Source organism: Hypomesus nipponensis, chromosome 12 (genome assembly GCF_054491055.1).
Source record: "Hypomesus nipponensis isolate SF chromosome 12, ASM5449105v1, whole genome shotgun sequence".
Classification (NCBI taxonomy): Eukaryota; Metazoa; Chordata; class Actinopteri; order Osmeriformes; family Osmeridae; genus Hypomesus; species Hypomesus nipponensis.
The window spans coordinates 10,490,177-10,518,104 of NC_140372.1; the positions used below are offsets into that span (position 1 = coordinate 10,490,177).

At 46.0% G+C, this 27,928-nt stretch overlaps 1 protein-coding gene across 2 annotated transcripts in view; it reads right to left on the bottom strand.

The window, feature by feature from the left end:
- The window catches only part of LOC146261045 (rho GTPase-activating protein 6-like), a 43,891-nt gene that overhangs the window by 5,824 nt on the left and 10,139 nt on the right, over positions 1 to 27,928 (bottom strand). The window contains exons 1-7 of one of the 2 annotated variants that reach the window (XM_084668419.1): positions 20,697 to 21,013; positions 7,034 to 7,193; positions 5,224 to 5,295; positions 3,009 to 3,283; positions 2,604 to 2,799; positions 2,065 to 2,120; positions 49 to 199 (exon numbers count right to left, since the gene is read on the bottom strand). In XM_084668419.1, the coding sequence (XP_084524545.1) occupies positions 49 to 199; positions 2,065 to 2,120; positions 2,604 to 2,799; positions 3,009 to 3,283; positions 5,224 to 5,295; positions 7,034 to 7,193; positions 20,697 to 20,738 (952 nt within the window). In that variant the 5' untranslated portion in view covers positions 20,739 to 21,013. Of the gene's footprint in view, positions 1 to 48; positions 200 to 2,064; positions 2,121 to 2,603; positions 2,800 to 3,008; positions 3,284 to 5,223; positions 5,296 to 7,033; positions 7,194 to 20,696; positions 21,014 to 27,928 lie in introns of those variants that run through there. The other variant, XM_084668418.1, reaches the window with a different exon arrangement.

The following is a 27,928-nucleotide window of genomic DNA, read 5'->3' on the forward strand; positions in this document are numbered from 1 at the left end:
GAGCCCGCCGAGGGGAGGGCGGGAGGGGAAGGCCCGTGTGCCACTCACGCATGGTGTTGATGAAGGCGGTGTAGAGCTCCTTGGTGAGGAGGGGGTCGGGCATGTCGCGCAGGAACTCCTTGAGCAGGGCTGCCACGTCGTGCACGCTGTGCTCCTCGTCCAGCTGTACGTCGACGCCCCGGTCAAACTCTTCCCTCAGCTGACACAGAGAGAGGAAAAGAGAGAGGGAGGGAGGGAGGGAGGGAGGGAGGGAGGGAGGGAGGGAGGGAGGGAGGGAGGGAGGGAGAGAGAGAGAGAGAGAGAGAGAGAGAGAGAGAGAGAGAGAGAGAGAAAGAGAGAGAGAGAGAGAGAAAGAGAGAGAAAGAGAGAGAGAGGGAGAGAGAGAGAGAGAGAAAGAGGTGTGAAGAGGGAGAAGGAAACAGGCGAAAAATGACAGAGGTTGGGGAGATGGTGTGGCGGTGGGGGGGGGGGGGGGTGGAGGGTAGAGAGAAAGAACAGTGGTTCAGAAGTATTTCACATCGAAAGGCAAACGGTCTGTTTACCGTGTACACACCACCACACACACGGTGTGACACCGGCACAAAACATGTTCAACAAGCACCTGTAAGTCGCATGTCCACACTGAACCAGGTCGTCTTGTTCAACTGCCCTCAGCGACCCGTGAATCCCCCAGGTGACCTTGAGCTCACTGACACAGAACCGGTCTGACCTGTCGTGTTTGAAATCTCAGCCCGCTTACAGCCCGCAATCTGACCCGGGCATTACTCAGGATTAAATAGGCTCAACTATGGTCCAGTAAGATAAAGACGTATATTTTCAAAGGCTAAGGAATAAAAAGATATTGGACACCATACCTAAATAGTATTGCAAGATCAAATTCTTTGAGAAAAAAACATTCTGGAACAGATCATGGAATCATTATGAACTTGGGTCGGTAATCACAGACTAATGTGACATGTTTGATTTGGTACACAGGATGCATTGGGGTTACTAGGTGAGTGACACTGAAAATAAATCTCTTGATTGGGAGAACGTCCTTTTTCTGAACCAACAGTAGGCAGAGTACAGTTGAGCTGCTGGCAGTGCCATTATTTGTTGACTTGAAAACCTGATACAAATCTGCCATTGTGAGCATTCAGAGCAAAGTTAACCCAGAAGAAGAAGACATGGAGGCCAGGACTCAAACTGATCCAAACTCACACGGATCACTGTCCAACAACAAGTAGTATTGGATTACATTTTTTGGGGGGGTCCGAATGATCAAAACTTGTCCACACAGAATATGCTGCTGCTTATAGAGCGAGAGAAAGAAAGATAGATACAGACAGAGAGGAGAGAAATGAAAGACGGAAAAACAAGTGTCCGACAAACACAAAGAAGAAAAACGAAAAACGAAAAACAAGACACAGACAGATGGATTCAGATATCGAGGCATAGGAGTACAAGCAGAGGGGGGGGGGGGGGATGGGTGGGTGGGGGGGGGGATGGGTGGGTGGGGGGGGGGATGGGTGGGTGGGGGGGGGGCTACGCAGCCTAAGGGCACACATGGGCAGAGAAGACAACAGCCATCACAACACTGTAGCCCCGAGATGGCGGGGAGCAGCTAAAAGCCTGCTTGAATTACAAATGTGGCATTAAGGCCTGCGGCGTCTCTTTTTGAACAGCCTCCGTGAGTACAGAGAGGCTGGCCTCTTCAGCAGGGGCCAAGCCGCTCTGCTCCACTTCCTTTAATAAGATGCTGAATTCATGCTAAGTGGCTCAGCTCACCGAAGCTGCGGGGCCATGAAAGACCAGGTCCACTCCATTAGCTACAGCTAAACTCCATCCACACGATGTTTTTCATTAGCGTGTCGTATTTTCATTTGGATTTTTTTCAACCTCACAACCCCGAGGCGAGATCGTCGTGATTCTACCCTGGGCTTACGAGACGTTTACGCAACTACAAATGCTTTCGTCGGGAACGCCACATCGGCCGGGGCAGATAAGGCAGGCGTCTGGCTAGGAACAAAGCAGGGTTATCATTCGATTGTTTTGCTCCCCTCCCAATCCTACAATAATAATTACCTGTCTCACTCTCTTCTTGGAGCTGCCCACTCTGAATATCCCCACCGTCTGCAGACCTGTGGAGAGAAGGACAGCGTGATGCTTCACGAGGAGGACAGCCGAGGCTACCTAAACAGACCACACCTAATACGAAAGAAAACAACGAGCTCTTCCCGCCAGGGCTGCTGGGAAAACAGAAAGGAGAGAAGCAACGCCGGGACGTGCGGTGGCGGGGTGCTACGAAGTCGGAGGTCACAGACCAAAGCATGCGTATGAAAACCTGAGGGGAGCCGCCAGGGTCATGTTGACGGTCGGTGTGCTGTACAGTTTGCAGGGAGCCATGAGTGTCACGTTGAGTCAGGACTACTGGAGCAAAGTCGGCGTTGCTCATTTGGACCAACAGGTTGGTATTGGTAGGTTTCGACGTTCACCCATTCACTCAGTACGTGCGTGGAGAGGTGATGCACCGCTTTCCACTGCGAGCTCATGTTCAACAGAGACACAGGCCAGTAGTGGGCCACCCCCTTCCGGACATGTCTACAAGCATTGGGGCTGTTTACCATATTTCTCGAGGTGTCGGCAGCAGCTGTCCACCACCCGGGGCACCTGTCTGTAGATGGGGTTGAGGCTCAGCCTCTTGTCCCGGTGCTTCTCCTTCTTGCTGGGCGTCTCAGCGGGCAGAGACAGCTGCAGCGCCTCCAACAGGCGAGACTGGTTGTCGTCCAGGTCTGTGATGGAGTCGACAGACATACCGCCCTGCCCGAGAGACCACAAGACACGGTCAGAGAGCGCGGCAGCAAAACGGCCCCCCCCCCCCAAAAAAAAGGTTCGAGCGCTTCCTTCAGAGAAGACGGCTCGGAAACACACACGCAGATTGTAAACCTCAAGAGGGGGAGGGAGAGGGGGAGATGAGAGCTGTCGGACAGACAGAGGGGGAGGAAGGCGGTCGGGCGGGCGTGGCTCACCCTCCTGCGTGCCCGCGGGGCCGCCTCGGGAGTGTTGGGCGACGTGGACTCGTTGGCGTTCTCCGAGGTGGAGCTCAGGGAGGAGTTGCTGCTGGAGAGCTCCTTGGCGGGCCGCTTGGTGGCAAACTGCAGGATGGAGGACACCAGGTCCGTGCTGTCCTTCTGCTCGTCCCGAGGGGGAGCGTCCTGCCGCAGGTGGTCCTGCCGCTGCCTGTGGGTGCGGTCGTTGACAATCACCTGGGACAGGGGCATGCCGAAGGCATGGGTCACACACTCTGCAGGCAGGGAGGGAGGGAGAGAGAGAGAGAGAGAGAGAGAGAGAGAGAGAGAGAGAGAGAGAGAGAGAGAGAGAGAGAGAGAGAGAGAGAGAGAGAGAGAGAGAGAGAGAGAGAGAGAGAGAGAGAGAGAGAGAGAGAGAGAGAGAGAGAGAGAGAGAGAGAGAGAGAGAGAGAGAGAGAGAGAGAGAGAGAGAGAGAGAGAGAGAGAGAGAGAGAGACAGAGAGAGAGTGAATGAGCGAGTGAGGAGGGGGGGAAAGTAAGGGGGGATATTAATGAGAATAAAAAAACTGCATCGAGTGTACTGACTTGGTAAACTTTCAGGATTATAGACATCAAATAAATCTCCAAATAACCTTCTTATTACCTCAGCTGGATCTTTGTTTAATGAACAAGCCATAAAGAGATAAAGTCGACACATGTTTAGAATAAAAAAGGCTTCAACAGAATCTGATAAAAACTGCTCAGCCAGCTTTTTCCGACTACCCAGACAACGTAGAGACAGTTCTTCAGCCCTAAATCAACAAAAGATCTCTGTGCACATAACCCCGGCCACGTTCACCGGACCAGATTGGAGAGGACAACACGGCCCAGAAACAGCTGGCTTTTTCTGCAAGTCATTTTTAGACGGCCCTCATGCCAACGAGAGAAACTCAATTAACAAGAGTTGTGTGATCACTTGCCTCTAGGCCATAATCTCTGTCACTGTCGGGGGGGGGGGGAGTGGGGGGGTGGGGTGGGGGAGGGGGGCGGGAGGGCAAGGTCTGCTAACATAGAAGGTATGAGTAGGGGGAATTATCTAGATGCAGCCCAGGAAAACTCCTGACAGGTGGATATACAAACAAGTGAGTTTTATTGACAAAACTTGCATTTGGTAATTGACAAGACAAAAAAAAAAGTTAAGTTAGAGCAAAAAATATTGCAGATCATCTTATTTCCCATCAAGATCCAACAGGTGTCTGCCAGGTGAGTCTGCTCAGACATCCTCATGTAAGATCATGTCTAAGCAGAGAACACTGTTCTGGAGATGAGAGACGGGCATGACGTCACGCGCGTATACATCATCACGTTTCCCTCTGCAGCGAGGATGAGCGAGCGGTTAAGAAAACACAGTCCAGCTGTGTGTGTGTGTGTGTGTGTGCGTCTGTCTGTGTGTGCGCATGTGTGATGTGAAAGTAATGACATGGTTTATGTGCTGCCACACTCCATGACACAATGAGTTCACTCCACATATACAGCAACTCATTTCATGACAGCTGGAAGCAAAAGCTGGGACACAGAAAACAAACGTGGTTACATAAAGCATGAGGGAGCCTCACAACACACAACACGGCGCCAGCAACGAAAACAAATATCTTCGAACATGTTCTATCACAAAAGACTACCAGTATACTGCAATACAGGCAAGATGTAAATATTGCCGCTGCCAGTGTGTGTGGTCCAAGCTGATGGCTGTCACTATGAAGGGAACAAAGTAACCGTAGCATCGAAGCATCAAAGAGAGGTAAAAATAAGTTCATGTTTACATGAAAGGACTGGCCAGGGAGCAGCTGAAAGACTCAAAAGCTTGGAAGCAAATGTGAGAGAATTGAAATTATCTTCTTTTTTTTTTTTTTTTGCTCCTTTCTCCCTATCTCAGTTCCTTCCTCTTCAGATTTGCTGCTCTGAGCCAAAAGCTGTCTGTTGAGATTGTGTATTTCAGCCCGGTCCCCTTACAAGCAGTCACTCCTTTCTTTTTAAATATTACATCTAAACAGATCCTCTAATTATACTTTTCAGAAGCCTACTGTTCACCTGGTGATTTCTTTTGACGAGAGAACTCCTCATCTAATCCTTCACAAAGTGATAAAGGAAAGTTGAAGGCCTAGGATTTGAGAGTTTAGCTTGTGTCACTCAATCTGTATCTTACTGGAATCAGAAGTAGGAGCAGCTCACGTACCTTTGTCTTTATTCTTCTCTTTTGCAAGAGAGTCAAGTTTCCTCCTCAAAGATTTCTTTCTCTTCTGTCCATCTACGAGTAGAAAGAAATGAGAAGATATTGTTAATAACTGTGTATTCTCGAGTCCCAGTATATTGTGATCTACAAAAGGTCCAAATCAAGCCACTGAAATGCAAATACATTGATAGATACCTTAATAGATAACGTTGAATTGTTTTTATTAAGAGGGGAGGAGGGAAAGAGTCGTTGGCATGTATTAGTATTGGGGTTTTATTTAGTGAATACACTTACTCAAAATATTGCTAAGAAATGTGTTCTTGTAGGTTCTACTGAGTACAAATGTGGAATTGATTTTGAGGATGACTTCGGAGAGGAGAAAGTGTTTCATCAACTGTCAACATGATCTATGAACCCTAAAATGATGATTAATGTTCAGGAAACCCTGTTGGCTTGGACGATGTGTTGGGATCCTGCTTGGTCTTCAAAAGCCAAAATGTCTGACCAAGAAGATAGCTGGAGCTGACTATGCCACTAGAGATGTTAACCTCAACTTATCACATGTTTGGGATTGTAAATTTGACTTTTGGTCCATCTGACCACATCATTGTCTCATGGTCATAACCATGACCGCTCTGGTTTGGTGAAAGGTGCTATAAGAGCCTTCGACTTCCACTGTTTGTGTTTAGCGACTAATGTTGAGAGAGAAATATGAAAGAAGCCATAGAAAGCAAAGGAAAGAGAACAAGTGGTTGAGGAAAAAGGCAGTTAGAAAACGGTAGAGAAAAGAAAGAAAGGTGTCTGGAAGGCATGACATAGACACATGCTCTGAAATTAAGAGGGAAAGAAAAAGAAAGAGAAAGCGAGAGAGAGACAGCGAGAGAGAGAGACAGCAAGAGAGAGATAGAGAGACAGCGAGAGAAAGAGACAGCAAGAGAGAGATAGAGAGATAGAGAGATAGAGAGACAGCGAGAGAGAGATAGAGAGATAGAGAGACAGCGAGAGAGAGAGAGAGAGAGAGAGAGAGAGAGAGAGAGAGAGAGAGAGAGAGGAAATGGTTTGGATTCTTGTCAGATGGCGAGCAAAGCTGCACGGAAATCCCAGGAACCTCCAGTCCTCTCTCCCCAACTCCAATGACTCGTGAAATGATCCAACAAGCCGTTTTCTTTTCTCTTTTTTGGAGCATCGTGGGCCTCTGAGCGCGGGCAATCCAGCCCACAGCGCAAGATAAATAACTGAACCAGCCGAGTGAAAAACCCACACTCGTGGTGCTGAAATATCTCACTAGCACATGGCGCATGAGTTCTGGAATTCATAAGGAACACAGACAAACGCATTAAATCTTTGTGGAGAGAGGTATAACCTGCAGGAATGCAGACCCAAGCTAAAATATAGCGCTCTACATTGTTTGACTGCCCGAGTTTCAGGCTACAGCTGCCGTATAATGTACATGTATATTTTGGGGCCTAAAAAGTCACCTGACTGTTAAACAGGATGTGGCTGTCGCATCCAAAAGTGCTGTGGGGTATCATGTGAACTGAAGTTTACGTCTCAAATCATGTGTGCTCACGGCCTCCCCAAACACTGTCTGTTGGTCCTCCAAAGAGCTCAATGGGATTGGTCCCAAAGTAGGCCAAGCCTTGATCCATTACTATCTGTGCTAACATATTTGTAGGACTGAACACATACAGCTTACTGACCGGACTTGCAGTGAGACAGAGTCAAACAGCATGTCTTTCTTCCTTCTTTGTCTCATATCCCTTTTCATGTCTCAATATATGGATCTCTCTCTCTCTCTCTCACACACACACACCTTTAGGGATGGTGATCTGGCAGCCCAGGTCGTAGTCCTGATGGAGGCGGTTGAACGCCACTTCCTGTAGCCGCACCCTCTCCAGCTCTGATAGGCTCTGGATGGCCACAGGTGTGAGATGCACACTCCGCCCTGACAAGCTGTTCCAGGTGAAGTCACCCTAGAGGAGAGGGGAGGGAAACACTCGTCACCAACTCTGCCAGGACTGAGAGCGACCACAATGACTTCCATAGGCCACAATTCACACGAATCGTCTCTACGTGATAAGCGTCACGAAATCGCAGTGAACTCATTACGATTAGCAAGTCGCAGCGCTTCAGAAGGAGATCTTGCCGCACCTGCATTGACAGGAGGAAAAGAGAGAAGTAATACGAGTACAGTGGTTAGGAAGAGCTGGACTGGACGGCAGCCCAAAGGAGCTTCCTAATGAACTCATAAGTCATCTGAATCCCAGGATCTATGAGCCTGCATTCCCCTATGTCATATCTGAGCGTGGGTAGACAGGGGGCATTGATGCACTACTGCTGATGACTTTGCCAGGTTTGCGGAGAGAGGGGGAGTAGTGGACTTTGCATCGCTGCTACCGCTTAAAGATGTACATTTGAGATATGTGTTTTGGAACATACCGTTTTAGATGGAGGTTCTCATGGAGGGGGGAAAAAATCGAAATGATCTGCTCAAACTAAATGCTGAAGACAATGTTCTCATGAAGCTCACAGTCATGCAGGCCTACGAGTACTGAGGATGGTTCTCTTGGCTTACCTTCAAGACCCTCACCTTGAGCTCCCAAAACAACTCGATGAAACCATCCCATTGTTCTCTAGCGAGGCCCAAAAACAAGATGTAGAAATAGCCTACCCTGCACCGCTGAGATTGGCCAAGCCTACCCCCCCCCCCCCCCCCCCCGCCCGGTCCTTAACGCGACCCTAACGAGGAACCAGCCAGCGAGACAACACGCTCCAAAATAGACCGCTTCGTTAGTCTAGCGCAGCCTAGCCCGGCATGTATGAAAGCACCGCTGTTCTGCGGAGCCTGTCCTGGCCAGGTAGGGGTGTGACGCCTCGGTTCCGTATCGGTCCCCTCCAACGGGCCCTTACATAGCCAGAGGGCTGCTGAAGGACGACTCAATGTGCTTGTCAATGTGCTGCGGTGGTGAGGTTCAATGAAAGAATGGAGAAACAGCTGGGAAAATAGGGGCTGCCACCACGCCTCAGTTATCCAGCTAGGCAGGAGATTGACTAGAATGGATGGCGCCTAATTTGTCAGGCTAAGGAACGTCTCTGGAATGTTTATGGAACAGTGGTCCCGCTGCTGAAAGCACTCCGACTTGGCCAATCCAAAGTTTCGAGAAGAGCGTGACCAAATCCAACCCGCTCCTCTGCTTGTCCCTTCTCTCCACCACTCTAAAGTGACGGTAGCGAAAAGAAGGCAAAATATTATGTGTGCAGCCATCAGATCCGTTTGAACTTTGACCCATTTTTCCAACATCAAAGTGGCTAGGGTAAGCGCTGAATGATATTCTGCAACTGGATGGTTGTGGATAATGTTTGCTGCTAGATCTGAACTGTTTATCTCGTTGCCAAGAGGATTCTAATACATGTTTCACTTCCCTGTCCCCAACTATCAATATTAGGGCAGGTTGTGTGTCATCTATTTCAGCCTTGGCCTGGTGTCTTCAGAGCTGATTACAGTTGCTACAATCTAAATCTTAAACACGCACTCCTCAGTCCTACAGTTTAGTCACCAAGCCCTGCCCTGAAGAACCACATGGTCCGACACGCATGGTCTTCTCATCATATAAACACAGGGTAACTGCTCCATAACACCACCTCTCTGCGTTTTTAAACATCCCTTTTTCCAGCACACACATCATGTCTGCTTCTGCGCCTCAATACAAACTACCAGAACAGTCCGTGTCTAGTCCATCTGACTGGACACAAGCAGGAAGCATTGGTGGACTGACATTTCACAAATAATTCAAAATCAAATCTAATAACCGAGCCCACTATCAATGAGCTGGATAGTATGTGAATAAAAGGTCTAATTGTTTCTGACAGAGACTGTAAGTATCTAATAATATATTAAAAGCTTTAATGTTTGAGATCATATTTGGAATGAAAATTAAGCAGTTTCCCTTCTTTTGTTGCCAAGCATCCCACTCTGGTTGCCATACCAACTGGTCACCTTAATAAAATCATCCTGTTATGCAGAGTATCGATATTATAACTACAAAGAGAAGATGTTGTTGACATCCTGTTATAGAGCCATAATCTTATTTAGTTTATTTTACAACTATAACTAATGATATGATTCAATATTTTTGCTTCTCTAAAAAAATCTTATGCGGCAAGAAGTTGGAATATTCTGACAGAAAGGTTGACGACACATAGCACCAACTATCAGTGGGGTATGGCACACATCAGTTGGCTTGTATGGTCGTGATCCACTGCATGGTAGGATGAACTAAGTGCATAGTAGAACGCAAAAGTTATAGACCTATGTCTGTGGTCCTGAGCCATCAGGAATAGTTATTCTTCAGAAACCCCCCAAAGCTTTCTTCTCTTAAACAATGAACTTGTTCAGCATCTGGATCTGAAATATTGACCACAGATAAACCGACAATCTTTATTTGGCAATTCACCGCTGTAGCACGCAAACTGGCAGGGTTGAGGGTTGCATTTGCGTAATCAAGGTGGATCCCTAAGGCTTCCTTTCAACAGTTACACCACAGTACAGCATCACTACTACAGTACCATACCACAGTTTCAATACCCAAGTCCTTGCATTCATGTTATTTCAGAACCGAAGCTTTCTTTGGTACATCATAGATTCATTAGAATCATGACTAATATGCTGTGCATGGCTGGTTTGAATCTGTTCAATACTCAAGGACAGAATAGAAACGGAAGCAAAAGAATAATGTTTTCTAGTTTCCGTAGCAACATGTGCACAGAGAATAAAATGCTGCAGGATATGAGGCAACATTTCTATGGCAACCTGCATCAAACGGACAATCACTGAACCAGCATATTGGATTGGGCTTCAGGATGAGAAATTCAGAAATATAAAATAGATACAGTTCACCCTAACCATATATTGTACAAAGCATACCTTGTGAAGACTTGACTAGATATTCATTGAACGCTTGGAAAGTATTCTAAAAGAATGACAGTATTATGGATAATGCACTGAACCCAAACAAAACTATTACCTATGGAAACAAACCTAGAGTATTTGAAGTTGGACTTCTAAGCAATAGCCTTGGATGGCCCTTTGCCAATGTCAATCATTTCTATTCTGTTTGATTATATCCATTACCATGTCTACCCACTGTGGCCCTAGCTCTTATTGAAAACATGTTTACCTTAAACACAGGCCCAAGCATAGGTTTAATATGTCACTCTATGACTGAATATACAATGTACAGTATTAGAGACTTATAGAATTTCAGAGTCTATAGTGTAAATGTGGCACTAACTAATCTGAAGTTCTCCAATAATGTAAAGTGACACAGCTGTCGCCGAGCATCCAAATCAATTCACCAGTAGGATTGTAATTGGGCTGATAGCTTATTGACAGCAAGCCATCCATATTGCAAGCACGTAATGGGTGGGCCTGTGCAAAAACTACTGCTGCTAAATTGAATTGACGTATGGAACAGACTGACAATGACATGGAACATTGTGTTTTGTTGTTTTGTAATCCATTGTAAATGTCACATGCGAGTGGTAACTATAATTCCCCCCTGGAATATAAAAAGAACACTGCTATGGTGGTTTTTGAAAGTTTCAGAAAAGCATCTCTGTTGCCTGTGTCATGTGAACAAGCCTGTATCAACGTGGACAGGCAGTCGAGCCGAATCACATCACACCAGGAGCAAAACGGCAGAACTGGAAACGTCTAGGCCATGAAAAAAAAATGCACCTTGCGCGCGCATGTACCGGGAACATCTGCTCCGTCCAAAAACAACACTCCCCGCACCGTCATCTCGAGAGACGGACGTTGCATCGCAGCACACATCTGGGGAGAGATCCGAGAGGCCGCCCCGCGTCTCATAAGGGATACCGGCTGACACTTTGGCCCTGAGAAGGGAGGACGTGTTAAGAGATCGCCCTGGAGGAATGTTTTTTTTTTTGTTGCTTTTTTTTTTGCCTTTCTACAGGTGGCGTTGACTCCGACTGGTAATGGCTGACTTGTGTGGACCTGGTACGTCCCCAAGGTTAACATCTGCTTGCAATTACACCGCCGTTGGCCATCGCAGGCCTGTCACACACTAACGATTAATAGGCCCTCCACCTGCGCCGGTCCGTCCATCTCACTGCCTGAGGAAAAATGGGCCTGACTGGACTAAGCCTGATACATCAACAAGAACAAAGTCCAATTATCTGACAGTCGGGGGCTAATGAGCAGCAGTTACATCATGAAGGGCCGGATGTCATCGTGTACATCTGGAGAATGGGAGGAATAACAAATACCCGGTTATGAATTATGAGACATAACAAAACCAAATAAGCACAGACTGTAATGATCATGACTCCCTTTCAACAGGGTCTCGAGTCAAAATGACCAGTGCTTTGTGCTTGTCACAATAAAAGCCACTGCTTTACGGCTTCATTCTTGAATGCAAGGCGGGGGTTAACAAAGTACATCTGGAGAACGGATTGGAGCAGACAGCCTTCTGAACATTATAACTGCCGATTCATAACCTTGAGGTCAGGGTACGGATCACATTATCTACATTTACAAAAACAACTCAGTTATAGTATCTTTAGATGTATTTTACTGTTGGTAGTAAAGGTGGAGAGTGCATTTCTTCTTGGGGGTCTGTGTGTGTGCAACCTTGCATGCACATCATGCGGCAAAGTATTATTATACGTGTGTTGCAAAACCTTGTTGAGGCACACTTCCTCCCTCTCCTTAATTCGGGTCATTATGACCAACACACCAGTCCCCCCCCCCCCTCCCTTTCCTCCTCCTCCTCGCACTCACCAGCCAAAACACTGCTGGGCTCTCGTGCAATAACCCCCTGCTCTCTCACTCCCTCCAGCCAAGACCTCTACCGCCAAAGAATGTGTGTAATCTTCCCTGCATGCCAGCAGGCAAATCCCATAGCCCCACAGACCAACAGCACGGTGAGCTAATGAACCCGTTTAATGATTGTAATATAGTATGGAGGTCTTTCAATGATTAGTCAATGGGGGGGGGGAGACAATCTCCTCCACTTGAAGTGTTCCTGCCTGATGTTAAGGGCCAGACTACTGATGAATACTTCAAATCTCATCTCCTTGACTCTTGAGTGTGAAACCATCAGAAGTGTGTAAACCTCAATAAAGAAACAATTGAAATATCGTATTACAATGTGTCTCTCGCAAATATTAACTTTTTTTATGTGCCGAATTTTCAAGTTACACAGGAAAGTAATAGCAAAGTTATAAAACATAAAAATAAGCATTGGTCTTTCGTGCACACAGACACGTATATGATAAATGAGAGTCCTGCCTATTGTACGTCTAGTCACATACACACACACACTATGTGAGGCCATCTGCTGAACACATGCACATGTCAGTGTCTTGTGTTTCAAGGTGAGCCTGCATCTCTGACCCCAGCCCCTGAAGCTGCATGCTGATTAACCACTGATCGTAGGCAGCAGTGTTTTCAAAGGCTTCACAGCCAAGCAACAGAGATACCGAGAGAGATGGTCAAAGAGAGAGAGAGAGAGAGAGAGAGAGAGAGAGAGAGAGAGAGAGAGAGAGAGAGAGAGAGAGAGAGAGAGAGAGAGAGAGAGAGAGAGAGAGAGAGAAAGGGTCCCCTTTTAATGTATGTTTCTAGTCTATCATAACACTATCCTCATGGTTCATACTATAATCATTTTTCACCGACATCTCTAAAACCTAAACTCTACTAAGTTAAACAAAAGGCTAGGTCCATCTACAAAGGAATGGGTTGTCTAGGGTGAGCATTGCCTGGCCATCTATAATGGCTGCCACGATGCAGAGACAAGGAGAACATGTTAAAATAACCTGGTGGCCAATCTGAGGTACCAGCGCCTCAAACGTTCTTCTGCTACTGTGGGTCTCTAGGTCAGGTCAGCGATTGGTGTGTTGCTGCTGGGTCTGTCTGTATGTCTGTCTGGGCAGCGAAGCGGTTTGTTGGCTAAGTAGCCCACTGGGTTTTGGTTTCCCAGAGAACCCACAGAGTTCCACCGCCCTGCCATTCTCCCAGCGTGAGAACATCTTATTGCATAACCAGTCCCCTCGAAGTAATGTGCCGCTCAATCATCCTCTGGAACTTCTGGAATAAATACCGAACCAGCCCAGCTTTGGAGCATAGCTGCAGCGAGGCCACAAGGCATGTCATTGATTTTGATCTCAGGGCTCGAGACAGAGAAAAATGACATTGTGAACTGAGACACACCAAGATCTACAGGTCAGACTAACACACAGTGGCGCATTATTAAGAATACAGGTTCTCTGTGTTTGCGGGCCTCCTCTGTCCTCACCAAGCTGAACACGCCAAGTGCGTACCTCTTCTCGTGTCACTCCCACTAAAACAGCAAGCAGAGCGGGGCCCGCAGAACAACTTTGCCCGCTGTGACACCACATCCTGCGGAGTCGCGCTCCGCTCGTAACACTCAGGGGAAAATCTGGACACCTCATGTCCCGTGATTTTATAACATGGCTGGCTCTTGTGAGATCCATTCCTTTTTTCTTCTTTTTTCTTTTTTTTTACATTAAAGTGGCATACGAAATGCTCCAGCAACTCTTTAACTTTCACAACATTTAAACAAGCCCACTGTGAACGAGGACCCAACCTTTCAGAGTCCCCCTGCTAATCCTCCGACACTGTTAAAGAATGGATTACAACGCTCTAGTGTGTTCGACTGAGCTCCCTCAACGCTTTGATGACAGAGCAGGGCCAACCCAATGCCCCCTTTACGAGACATATGTCAGCGTTCTCACTGAGGCGCAAACCTTTCCGCTTAATGACGGGTGCGTCGTGGCCGATTCGAGGAGGTGCATGTCGACAAACATGCTATCGGTGTTTGAATGGTGTACGAACACCCACAGAAGGGCGCGGAGGTGAGGCCGGTCTGTGAGAACGTCTATCCATGGGTCGCAGTGTTCCATAAAGTGGCTCTTTCCACCCCATAACTGCCCCTCAGCAAGGCTCTTTTAATGAGGTATGACCACTGCGAATCCTCATCTTCTAATATCTTACAAGCGTGATATTGACTATCAGTGACCCCAACTGCTCACAGACCGATAAAGGTCTTGGAGATACTGTGGCTATTTTTGAAGATAGAATTTCTGCATTAGGCCTACTTTTCCCTCAGACACAGAAGCTTCCATGACTGAATCGGAATGCGTGGCCCCACTATGACTTAGCAGATTTCTACCCCACGGCTAAAAGGTCACTACTACTTGATGGTTGAGCGAGTCGAACACTTTCTTCCACTTAAAAGAAACACTTTTCAAAGCAAAGAATGTATATGGGTGTACATGGGATTATCTATGTGTGTAGCAAGTCTTGTCATTTCGCTCAAAGGGAACTATTGCAATGTCTACATAATGTAGTTTTCACGTACGTAAGCTCCACATTGTAAAAATTGTTCGACTTATGTATGGAATTGATAAGAGAAACAGACCCATCTGTCATTGCTAATTCCTCTCAGTACAGGAAGTGTGAGGCAAGTGTCACATCCTGCAGAACCCCCAAAAAACACTTTGTTCCCTGTAGAAGCGTGGTTCGCAGGCAGACTGACGTTTGCCCCCGACACTCAAAAACAGGACTAGAAGTCAGTGGAGCCTGCCAGATATAGGCCAGAGGATATTAGTGAGGTCAAAGACTAGGTGGCTGGTCCTCTATTGGTTTCCTGTTGGAGGCAGATCATTGTGGTGAGGATCGTTTCTCTCTCTCCCCAGCACAGCAACCTTCAACTGACCTCTTCAACACTCAAGAGTTGGGCATTTAAACGGTGTGGTGTAGTGTACTAATCACTAATGAATCCAATAATGAGTCATTGCCGAAGTGTTGATGAGGGTAAATGCAGTGTGTTGCAATTGTTTCTGGTCGGTCTCTCTCTATCACACACACACACACACACACACACACACACACACACACACACACACACACACACACACACACACACACACACACACACACACACACACACACACAGGTTCTGGGTGTTGTGAAAAGAGAATCCTTCCCTACACAGTACCTTATAGTGATGTCACTCTGCTCCTCTGAAATTCAATGTCTCTTCTTGGCATCCACTCTGGTGATGAACAAGTCCAAAACAGCATATCAACCTGACTCTTCAATAAAAAATGTATTTTCACAGCTAAATTCTGTCAGGACTTGTCTACTGCAAAACACCTACAGAAATGGTGACCACATTTAGAAAGTCACACAGTTAGCATTCATCTTTGAATGTCAGTCTTGACATCATGCCAACGTGTGGTTGTCCACCTTAATTTGTATTCCATTACATTTTGTTTCAATTTTGTTTAGTATTTGTGTTAGTTTGTCCATTCATCAAGATATCTGGTAGCTCTCACCAAAGCCTCTGTGTCTTTTATACACTGTTGAACTTGGCAGGGAAAAAGATCAAGTGCTGAACCTTAATGGTCCTTGTTCAATGTTTTCTTTGACAAGGCTCCTACAAGTCAAATGGAACTCTTCCTGAAGGTCGGGAAAGGAGTTTGGAGCTGTCCTTTACAAAAGCTGAGTTCTCATGGACTCCAGAAAAGCATTCACAGAACTAGTAGTCTACAAGAAACAGGAGGTAGAAAGAAAAAAAAAGAAAGAAAGAATGAGAGAAAGAGGAGGGAGAGACAGAAAGGTAGGTAGCCAAACAGACACTGCTCACGCTCTGACTGATCTTCTGATGGATGAGTTTAGTCTTATCATTCATCAGTTCACTGCAGTATGGCATGCACCCCTGACCCTTTCTGCTTAAAAGGCCTTGAAACAAAGAAGTCACTATCAGCTCACCACTGTAAACAATCAACAGCAAACAGAAGCAAACAGTTAGCCACCCAGAAGTCCAACCCAGTCTGCCTTTTGTTTTCATTCTGTCCAAAAGAAATCTACAGTAAAAACAAACAAAACCACTTGTCAAACCCGGTGGAGTTCAAACTCATTATTTTTCTTTACTGAGGGATGTTAGAGGTCGTTGACGTGTGTGGTAACAACTGAAGGGAAGTTGAGGCAGTGTGGTAAACTAATTCACAAATACAAGCATGAATGCTGAACAGACATAACCGGAAATGAAACCTCAAAGAGTGAGAGATCAAGAAAAAGCAGTGTGTGTACACGTGTGTCTGTGTGTGTGTGTGTGTGTGCACTTAAAGCCACACTTGTTGATCCTCGGATTCTTGTGAGCAGCTAGGGGACAAGCGAACCCATCCTGACAGTGGGCCCTCTCAACTTCTAGGTGCGCTGCACTTAGAAGTGCACCTGCACTTTATTTATGGCCCTCATGCATGATCATGTGTGTCACCACACACACACACACACACACACACACAATTCCCTGTCATGCGTGCACACAATAACACAGATTAACAGGAACACAATGACATGGACAGGAAATTGAACTTTCTCGTTCTAAAGTGGAAGCCATGCCACTGGTTCCAAGAAACAACTATTCTACACTTTCTCTACAGTTTTATGTAGACACGTCTAACTATACGTCTCTCAGTTACTGAAATGAAGTATCCTCACTCTTTCTATCTACCAAATCCTAACACTGCACACTCCCTTAGCTGACCCCTATCAGCCAAGATCCCAGAAGAACTGATGACTCAATGGTGACCCCTTTATGATTTTGAGGGTTGAGACAAAGCGACCGTGACATGAGTGGTTGGACCTACTGTACCTTGATTTGAAAGGCAATTTTTAGTTAAAGCTTCAAGTTTATTTGCCATTTACAAGTACAGGTAAATTGGAATTCTTGGTCCATTTCATCTCAACTGTTCAATAGTGGCCTAACCTAAATCTCAAAGTATATGGTTCTAAATCAAATTTCCAAATAAATAAATCAAAATCCTGTGACCTAACATTCATATAAACAATACATAATACATCTAAATCAAATGATATAGCTGGGCTCTTCAATATTTATGGAAACTTCTATTAAGTTCACAGTTTGTTCTTTTTATTTATGTCTTTGGCCCTGCCCAGGTTACACAACTCTGGTTGAGCGTCCAGTCTAATGTTTCTGTGCAACACAATGTGTGGTGCTGTTTGGTTTGCAGACAGTTCCATTCTTCCCACATTCAAACTGACGACTTAACTTATTTAGCCTAATTGTCACTTTATAAGAGAATTTTAAAAATAAACTCCAAACACTGGGAGCATTAAGTCTGCAGCCTGGATGCCATGGGATCGCCCAAGTGTTTTTCCCTCAATGCCAAGGTGTCCTCAAACTTAACAGAAAGGTGGCTTTGTGCCTTGTTCATTAGATGCTGTTTGTAGAGGGAGTGGCCATGAACAGAGCAAACATCCCTACACCAAGGTGAGTCTGCTGGGCCAGGTGGGGGGGGGGGGAAGCTAACAAGATGTGTGTTTAGTGTGTAATAGACTGACCAGCTTAAGATAATAGGGGCAATGACAGAGGCCTCCTTTGACAAAAAGGGAGAAATGTGGAGCGTGTCCATACTGGTTGCTTGGCCTCAAGACCAACAAGGGTCCAACGACCAAGAAGAGTGGGCGTGTTCGTCCTGGCTGGTGATGACCCCAAGAGAAAAGCCCCCAAGCTAAGCAGCAGACGTATAACATAAACCAGTAAATCACTGCATCCATCTACTCATCCCCCTGTCCATCCATCTTGGTAGGGAGCCTGTACAACAACAGAGTTCTTGACCACAGTGATCTATCAGGGGCAGCATTGACTGTCGGGGGGAAAAAACACTCACCAGAGGAAGAAAGAGAGAGAGGAACGCGATGGAAGACTTAGCCACAACAAAACAGCCAGCTAGGAGCCTCTGGTTTGAGTTAAAGCATCCCTTCCTGTCAACCAAAACAAAACCCATCACATGCTCATCACGCAACCACCATGAAGCAGAATCCGCCTGTCTAACATCCGCTCGAAACCCCTGGACACTCCAGACACGTCAGCACTTGAAAAGGTTATGGACTATTTTTACAGAGCCCGAGAAAACCCAGTGGATTCCCAAGCTTCCAAAACCCAAAGTACTACAGGGCAGCTGCTCCAACCAGCTTCTGAGGCTGGGCAAAGTGCAAGCAAGTGAACACCGAACCAGACAAGCGCTGTCTAATCCTGCAAGGTATTGGCGCGCGCGTCACCGTGAGCAGAGACCAGCCACATGGCTGCCTGCAAGACGGATTAAAAGTTTATCCTCTGGCAACCGGGAGGTGCTGCTTTCTCTCTCTAGACCATCCCTCAATGTCTCCTACCGGTAAGACGGAATCTGGAATATTTATACACGGCCTTTGGAATGACGACATACGGAATTTGTTTGTTGGATGGCTGATGGAGAGGGACTTAAGACGACATCATCCTCCTCTAGCACATTTACATTTTGTCATTTAGCAGACGCTCTTACTCAGAGCGACTTACAGTAAGTACAGGGACATTCTCCCCAAGGCAAGTAGGGTGAAGTGCCTTGCCCAAGGACACGACGACATGTGCACCAGCCGGGAATCGAACTGGCACTGGCAAGGTTACTAGCCCGATGCTGTGCCCACTCAGCCACCTGACTCCCACATACTGCTGCTTTAATATTGGTACCAACCAGTTCAATAACTAGCTATCAACTATTGTAGTTTGTTTAAACAGCCTCTTTTGATGATGGTTTTAAGGAGTATTTCAACACGTTTTGATTAGTCTCTCACCCATGGACAACGACTAGAAATGATCATCATTGGAGATGACTAATTCTTCACTGGTTTCTACTCTTTACGTTCTCCTTTGATATTTCCCAGCATGCATGTCAAAAACGGGCAACAGAAATACAATGCAATTTGACTGAATTGGCTAGTCAATGCAATGCATTCTGCTCAAAAGTTAGACAGACAGACGTAGGTTCTGGCATTGTTTTGAATGCTAAGACGATGACATAAGACGTTGATGACATATCACCCTTAAACTTAGAGACAGTCCAGCCACCACTACATTGTGGGTATTTGTAGATGATCCAACAAAATGAAAGAGTGTGTAAGTAAGCCACGCCACAAATGAGGGGCTACACACACTCACGTGGTTTTCGACACACACACACACACGCACACACATACACTCCCTCTTCCTAGATGAGGCCCACTGGTAGACCACAGAGAAGGGCCAGAAAAGCCAAAGCAAACGGTATTGTTTTTCAATCTATGGTTGCCCCTTTACAAGTCTTCACCGCAGAAACATTGCTCATAAAGTGAGCCTGCTTGTTGAACAGCCTCAATGGGCATAGGGTTATTCACAGTTGGAGAGAAGTCCTGAATTAATTCCCAAAGAGAAAGAGACTGTGACCCACAGCTGCAAATCAACTACCCCTGAACGGATAAAAAAAAATAAAAAAAAAAGGACAAATCTCAACTGCTTCACTTGATAGTTATTCTAGAAGAAACCATGTTGACAGACAGGTGCTAGGCTGCGTTAAAAGTGCTGAGGAAGCGGTTGGGAAGGAGTTCCCACGCTGACGGCCTAATCTCTGATCGCCAGTACTGCACTGGCACTGTGTCTTTACTGTAATCTCCAACCACCTTTCCTGGTGTCTAACAATAAACCTCTTCACAACATACTGGAACGGCGGCTTCTCGTGGTCATCTCATTCAACTCATATTGTAACCTATTGTTATCACACGTCAGAACTTGTACATAAAGCCAAACACTTGGTGTGAATGAGTTCCACTCCATACAGAGGTTAGGTAAACACGATTAATCCCACATCAAGAATGTCACCATTCATCACACACACACACACACACACACTCATGTGTACAAAATGCAACCACAGTATAGCTTCCGTTGTAATAACAATATTCTGTTGGCAATAACAAAAGAACTATGAAACTAGGGGGGGTGAGTTCTGGGTGTACGCACATTTCGTTAACAAAAAACAAACTCAGCTTCCTGGATCTGTCATTGAGCCAAACTGTCTGACTGTCTTAGTAACTGTTGCATCAAAAGAAGGATGTGTGCTTTCTCTTTTAGTATGCCTACAATTTTGGGAGGAATCCAAGAACAAAATATGTAGTAAAATGTATTTACAAGTACAGTCTTGGAAAGATATGTATGGAGGTTGTGCTGTGAAGCTGCAGTCACTGAGACAACGGTGATAAACACACTCAATCCTCCAGAGTCCTATCTTCCTCTACAGTACATCTGGCAACATCCATCACCGCACTCATATATTCAGCCATGAGGTGTTGCTGACCTGAGTTGCCTCGTTCAACTGGACATTTTGACTCAACTGCAGTGTCTTGAGTGACATCAACTTGACTTCATGGCATGTTCTAATACGGTGAACAATGGAAGTAAAAAATGCCCATGCAGTAATAGCACAAAAAAGTTTCACATATGATCAGTCGGGTAAAATTAAGCGATTGTGAATCATTATAATACTAACAATGTGTATTGTGCGCTCCGAAAATACTGATGTAACATGTGGTAAACATTTTGGACACACAAACTTACAAGATAGGAATTGTGCCTGTCGAGGAAAACAGAGTCGCCCATGTCTCAAAATAAGAATCCACATACAAGTCTCCAGAAATTAACGAAGCGATTCAACAAGTGTTATTCTGACTCAAAAGAGTAAGCGACTCAACGGCAAACACGCGTTGTTGCCCGTCACATCAGTTCAGCAATTACGTTTGGATTTAACTATTAAGAACACACTGTGACTTGCGTTCAAGCTAAATGGTCGCATCTCCAAATAATACAATGTAGCAATATTATATCCATGCCATGAAGGACACCGAGGGCAGTGCTCCACAGCTCCATGCATGCTCTCCGCTCCGACTGCTAAAATTTGCGATGTTGCGCCAAGCGGAGGAAGCAAAGTCGGGTAGAGAAAGACAGATAGGCGGGGCACCTCAGAGGGAACCATGGATCGAGTGGAGCAATTAGACTAGGTCTATATGTGCTGGTGCACATTACACTCAATCAGCAGCAACCTAGGTTGTTGAAAGGGACGTTGCTTATGTACACAGTGCCTCAGAATGAGGGGTCAACAGTGACAATTGACATAACTCGCAAATGTTCAAAATGATCCACTGTTTCTCTGAAACTTGGCCACTGTCGAAGTAATAGAAAAGTTTTCAACAATGGGGCAAGTTTGAGGCTTTGTGTAAAAGGTTGAGCAATGCAGCCAAGTTTTGCCAGCAATTTTTCTGGCAACAGATATGAAAACAAAAATAATACAACACAGTTTCATGGGGTCAGGCTGCATAAGGACTCATACACCTCCTGTGAGGATTTTACAATGGAGTTACTAGAATCATATTTACTAGAGTTAATGAAAACCATTTGATTTGCTCTCCATTGGCAAGCAGGGGCATGAGGGATATAAAATGACCTATTCTATAGTCAGTCTCTAGGCTACTAGGCTTCAAGATAGACTGTGCATTATTTTCCCCTTTGGGTATGGGTAAATCCCTGTTAACTATGTAGGCACATTCTATACTCATACATATCACACAAACACACACACACACACACACACACACACACACACACACAGTAAATTCCAGGGTTTATCAAATAGACTTGTAAACATCTAAAGAATGTTGAGCAGCAAGAAGGTGATTGTTTTACAATGAAATCAGATGACACAAGATACCATGATATATGTCAAAGGGCATCAGCACATGACATCATCTTGCATCAGATGACGCAAAACGTATCCAATGCACATTTTTTTCTTTGACTAGCGTCATGGCTAATAATAAAAAAAAGTGACCCCCGTTTAAGTACATTTCTAGAGGAAACAGTTTAGGCCTGAATGGATACATTTTCTCCTAAAATGGTGATAGGATCCTCCCAGTGTGACCGGCTGACACTGCCTGAGCTGAACTGAGGGGAGGAGGAAGGAGGAGAAGACCATGAAAAGAGGGGAGATGGAAGGGAATGTGGTAGGACATCCCAAGATGTCCAGATGTGCATCATCACACAACATGGAGCAGTTTGTCCTGATTGCACCTACTCTCCCAGACCAGACAAGGAAACACACAGTTTGTTCCAAATCGCAGAGGAAAGACTATCACTGATAATTGTAAGTGGGAAAAAACGATGCCCATTCTAGACCCCCGGACCTTGGTATTGGAAGAACATTGCTGATTTAAAATATGTTGTTCGTATATTGAATGTAGATACCTGCCTTGTTAATTTGCCCTTGTGTACAACAGGAGAAGACCTGATCAACACCATGAGGAAACATTCAAAGTTCATTATTGAAGTTTTCAACATGCTATGAAAATGCAGTAAAGCATTTAAAAATTAAGACTGCAGTGCCACCCATTCCAGCTACTTCACTCTCACTGTGCAAACACTGCTGATAAATCTTAGCTAATCTTAGGTACTCTTAGGACGGAACTATCTTTGGTTCAAATTGCATTTCCATAGTACAAGAATAAAGAATGAAAATTGAACAGACCATAAACTATTTTGTCTCCTTAATTATGGAACTTCAACGTTCATGCATTGCTTAAATTTGTTTAAGTTTTGTTAGCAAATGTTTAACAAATGTTTTTTTTTTTTTTCTCGAATACATGTTTTGTACTACGATCACCCATTGACTACCATTTTAAGAACATTCATTGGTGAAACGAGGGGGAAGTGAGGGAAATTGTGCTTACCGTTAAAAGTCTCAAATTCATATCAAGTTGTGGTTATTATGCTAACCAGGAAGGGTCCCCCACATTGAAATGTCAGCACTTCAGGATGTTACAACCCTCTTTTACTTTGTACCATCAATGGCTGACAGTTAAGTCAGACCCAAAAAGAGAACTAAGTATATGATTGCTGTTTACGGATGGACATCGTCACAATAGCAGTAGTTCAGGGCTAGATTTATTTGCCAGTGGTCAGGGGAGGTGACTCAGTCAGGACACCCAGGGATAAAGAGCTTTCTAAGCCCCTGTTTGAGGACAAGTCAGGCTTGTTGCCTTGTGAGGGAGGCCAGTGGTCCTGTTCAGGGAACAGGACAGTCGTATAATGATCTTACAATTATGTGTCCTAGCCTCGCAGAGTGTCCTATGAACTCCAGAGCCACTATGGCCTCTCAAGATGTCGTTTGTATTTACAGGCTTTGGTTCTTGACCATCTCAACAAACTGACATTTATTGCCACTTGGATATTGGAGGATGATTTGAGGCCGTCGCCATGCCCCCTGTCATCGTGAGCGCAGCGCGGTGCGGTTGCAGATATTTACGTCTGTCTCGTAGGACTGGTTGGCTCTCCACAGTCGGGATGATGCATTCCTCGGCTCGGTAATCATTGGAGCATCAGGAAATCTCCCAGAAAAGTGTTTACGGCACTGCCGTACGTGTAAGGAAAAGCAGCGAGATCTGAAGCTCTTCCTCCAACAATTTGGTGGATTGGTTTCATCCAGATGCTCAAAGTTGAAACGTTCATAGTTTGAGAGACAAACGTGAGTGGCGGTCAGGAGTACAGGAGGAAAACGAGTGGGAAGACTCCCCCAAAAAAGCGGGCACACACATAAACGCCTTTACTGCGGGAGCAACACAAAGCCCTTGGAGAGTGACCTCAGTGCTGGGGAATGTGGTCTCACCCCATCTCCAGAGAGAGACAGAGAGAGAGAGAGAGACAGAGAGAGAGAGAGAGAGAGAGAGAGAGAGAGAGAGAGAGAGAAAGAGAGAGAGAGAGAGAGAGAGAGAGAGAGAGAGAGAGAGAGAGAGAGAGAGAAAGGGGGGGGGACAGTTTGTTACCAGCGCATCTCCCTGACATCTTCAAGGATCTCAAGACGTCCGCGGACCAAAATGATCCAAGAAAGGAAGAGGCTAAGAAACAAGCCCCCGAGCACACGACAGCCCCCCACCCTTCCCCCGGTCTGGATTCAATCATCGGGCTTCCATCCCTCAGGCCGAAGGCCTTGTCCTGACGCTCCTTCTGTTCTGTCGTGGGTGCGGGGAGAGGGAGCACACGCCTGTGACACGCTAGTTAGCCTGCCGAAGAGCTAAAGGGCCGAAAGGGGAGAAGCATTTTCCACTGGCTAACACACAAGATATTTCATGTCGGAACACTGAGCACAACCCAGATGTTTGAGACAAAGACTAGGCGGTAGAGAGATGGAATCCAGGCCCCGTATGTGTGTGCGTGTGTATTGTGTGTGTATATTGCGTGTGTGTTGTGCGTGTGTGTGTGTTGTTTTTTTGCCTCCTTTGAGTGGCTCAATCACACCCTGGGCTCTCTGTCAACCTCCAGCTGGGCCAGGTTGTTTCATCACACAGCCTGCAGTGATGTCACGGTCAGAAGAAAAGCAAAACTAACCAAAGGAGTATAGGAATATGGGACAAAGGGACCTGCCACAGAGTAGCCTTTGACATCATACTCATCTTGTCCATGTCACTTCCCCATTCCATTCTCCACATAGACAACGCAGAGGAGACTCCCTCTGCTTATTTCTCAACGTAAAAAGGCTTTCCAGTCAAAGTTGCAAAGCTTGTGCGACGTCTTTGCACGACCTCCGAGAGCCTAGAAAAGCATTCTGTCGCAAAGGGCATGAGCGTAACGTGCGACTGAGACGGAGTCAGACGTTTCACAACCCCTCAAGACACGGCTAGCTGACTTGGCCCAGACTTCCGCTGCGTGTGTCAGTCTGGGCTCGAAGATTCCGTCTTCGCCTGACATTCCCAGAAGGAGCCGGATATACAAGAATCAGACTTGAGAGGCGGAGAGGGGATGGATACAGACTGGCACCAGGGCTGAGTGGGGAGGCTCACGTTGCTCCCACAAGAGGGAGAAAGACGCCATCTCCACCTACGCTTGGTGTTTTTCGCAGAAGGCCGTTGCCATGGTGTCGCAGCCGGACTACTGCATAAGTGAAGACGCACTCCAGTGCAAGGATTATCAGATGGCACAGACAATTAGAACTGAAAGATGGCTGGTACTCAGAGAGGCTTTCCATGAATCTTAAAGAGTCTTGACATTTTTTGGTAAAAAAAAAATTTGTGGTGGGGGGGGGGGGGGGGGGGTACGGGAACTTGGTGTCCTGGCGAGAGAACAATTGTACAGATCCTTACACACATTTTTCGTCAGCAAATCTAATATTCCCACCAAAAACAAAGATGTCAGGCAAAAAGACAACTTTGCCATCTTTACAAACAAAAACAAAATGTCCGCAGGCACACACTTCTCTTGAGTACACACTACGGTTTGTGAAGTGTTCACTATTGCAATCATGTTGTGGGCAAAAATCATTGCACAGCTCATTTGCACAAGCAGAGGTCATTGGGTTTAGACCCTTTGCGCTTGGCTGCACCACATACAGCCTTAACATCTCTCCATCCCTCCAGTGTCTCTCTGGCCTTCTGCCAACCTTGATAGGGTGACCTCTCTTTTGGTGGCTGACCCTATCAGACCAGGTCAGACATAACAAAACGACTGGAGTGTCAGTGTTTGGAGGGCCTGTTTGTGTGTGGTCATCCTATCTGTTGATAACACATATGTGTTGTTTGTTAGTGGAGAACAAAAATCCCCGGACTCGACGTCTCCAGGGAACATATTTTGTTCAATTGCTGACGAAAGGTTTTCCAAAACAGGACATTTATTTCACACTGGTCGATTTTGAGGGACGTCACATTCAACAGCCTTAAACGGTGACATACTTCAGATCAAACCCTTATCTGAGGCACAGCTTAGAAGCTCCTATTCTTTTAGACGGAAGGCCTAAATATTTACGCCAGAGTATAAACACATGGTTTCGGAGAATGCCCTCTGTGAGCTATAAAAACAGACACATTTGTATGTGTTATAAAAAGGAGAGTTAGCCGACACTGGGGAACGTTTCCCATCCAGGTTTCAAATCTGATTTGTTTCAAATAATGCAGACAGCATGTTAAAACCCTGGACCAGTGCTGAGGTTTTGAAGCAAACAACACACAACGACCCTCCACCAATCACTGAATCCAGGCAAAGACGTGTACACAAAACAGCTTGAGAATGTCTACGGGTTCGCAATAAATTTAAAAAAATTTGCAAACATGATGTAATTCAGCTTGCTGCAAAGTACTTTTCCACAGATCTTTAAATATTTATTCGTGCCACCAAAATATCTAAATTTGGAGAGCTATTTTAGAGGATTATGTCATTGTGTGGCCTTCTCTCTTAGTTTGGTCCGTTTTGTCTGCGTGTCGTCGAGGGCTTGAGCATGCAATCTCCCCGCAGAAGAAGAAACAGGGAAAGGGGAGATGAGTTAGAAAGGAGAGGTAAGCAGGGTGAGAGGTATATGGATGGTGGGTGGGTGGGGGTGGGGGGGGGTTGGGAGATGCATCTTGGCTCTCTGCTCTCCCTTGGACCTCCGGAATGCGTCTGGAATCCTAACCAGACTCCCCCACGTGCCCTGCCCCAGCTTGCTCCATCTCCCACAGGGAGACCAGCGCCAACACATTTCCCTAACCACGCCACACACAGGAACAACTCCCCTACCTCAGCACACAGTGACCCTTCACCAGTGGGTCCAGTCTGAGTAACTCCGGGGTGTGTATATATATGCGTGTATGGGGCCTGTACATTGAAATATGTACGGGCATCTAGTCGGGAGACAACTAGAAGCCTTTAGCTTTGGCAAGGAGCATTCTTCTCTCTGCTGTACGCCACGCCCACTGCTACAGACTGCCACAGACACTCGAGTGTTTACGGCACTCTGTCATCACCATGGCAACAAAGAAACACGCACAACGGCAACAAATGAAACACGTAGAAAAAAAAGAAGCATGTTGACCAGTATTCCGGGGGGGGATACTGTTCATGCGTCAATATCCATGACAATGGAGGTCATTAAACGTCTACATTATGCGTACATCAATACTACATTGTGCACATTTACGTGTATGCACTATATATAGATGCCATGATGTCAGCTACAGGATATGACATGGAACAAGCAACTGCACTCCACAGATGGAGTTGAAAATCAATGGCTAACATTTGCTGACCAAAACACACCGATAAATGTATTCAGTATTCCATTAGACACCATGGGTCCTCATATGTGCCCTGCAGACACAAATACTTAGGGCCGTTTGGAGATGCCTCCGTGCAGTTCCACTGCGTTCCCAGTCAAACAAGCTTTTCATAGGAATGCGTCAATGAGCTGACCCGACTGTGTTTTTTTTTTTTTTTTTGTGAAAGGTCAGCAGTGTGTGTCAGCGTGATCGCAGTGTTCCCAGCTGCTTCATCAGCCTGCTCTGCGGGGGGGCTCGGGAGGGGTGTGTGTGTGTGTGGGGGGGGGGGGGGGGGGCTCCAGACAAGAAAACACAGGATGAGACAGACGGCTTCATCGAGCGAGGCTGCAGGGTCACCGGTTTGGCCAGCGACTGCAACCAATGCTCTGAGCCCCAACCTATATCCTCACTTACATTAGAGAGAGAGCACTGCATTTCACACGACAAACCGTATGTTACTCCACACAGACAAAACTCACATTGCTTACCAACTGGGCCAGAAGCCTGCCTTTAGTGCAATCAAAGTACCATTTCACACTTCAAATTTCGAGAGAAAACATCATTGGATGAACTCATCATGCTTCAGGTTTTTCTTTGGTACAGTCAGGTCATGTGACATGTACGCCAGACAGATAGATAGTGGTGCCCGTGTGTGCAGTGTGACAAGGCCCCATGAGCAGCAGTAACTCATTTAAAGTATATTATAGCTCCATTAGACGAGAGCCCTCCCTGCTGGCTGAG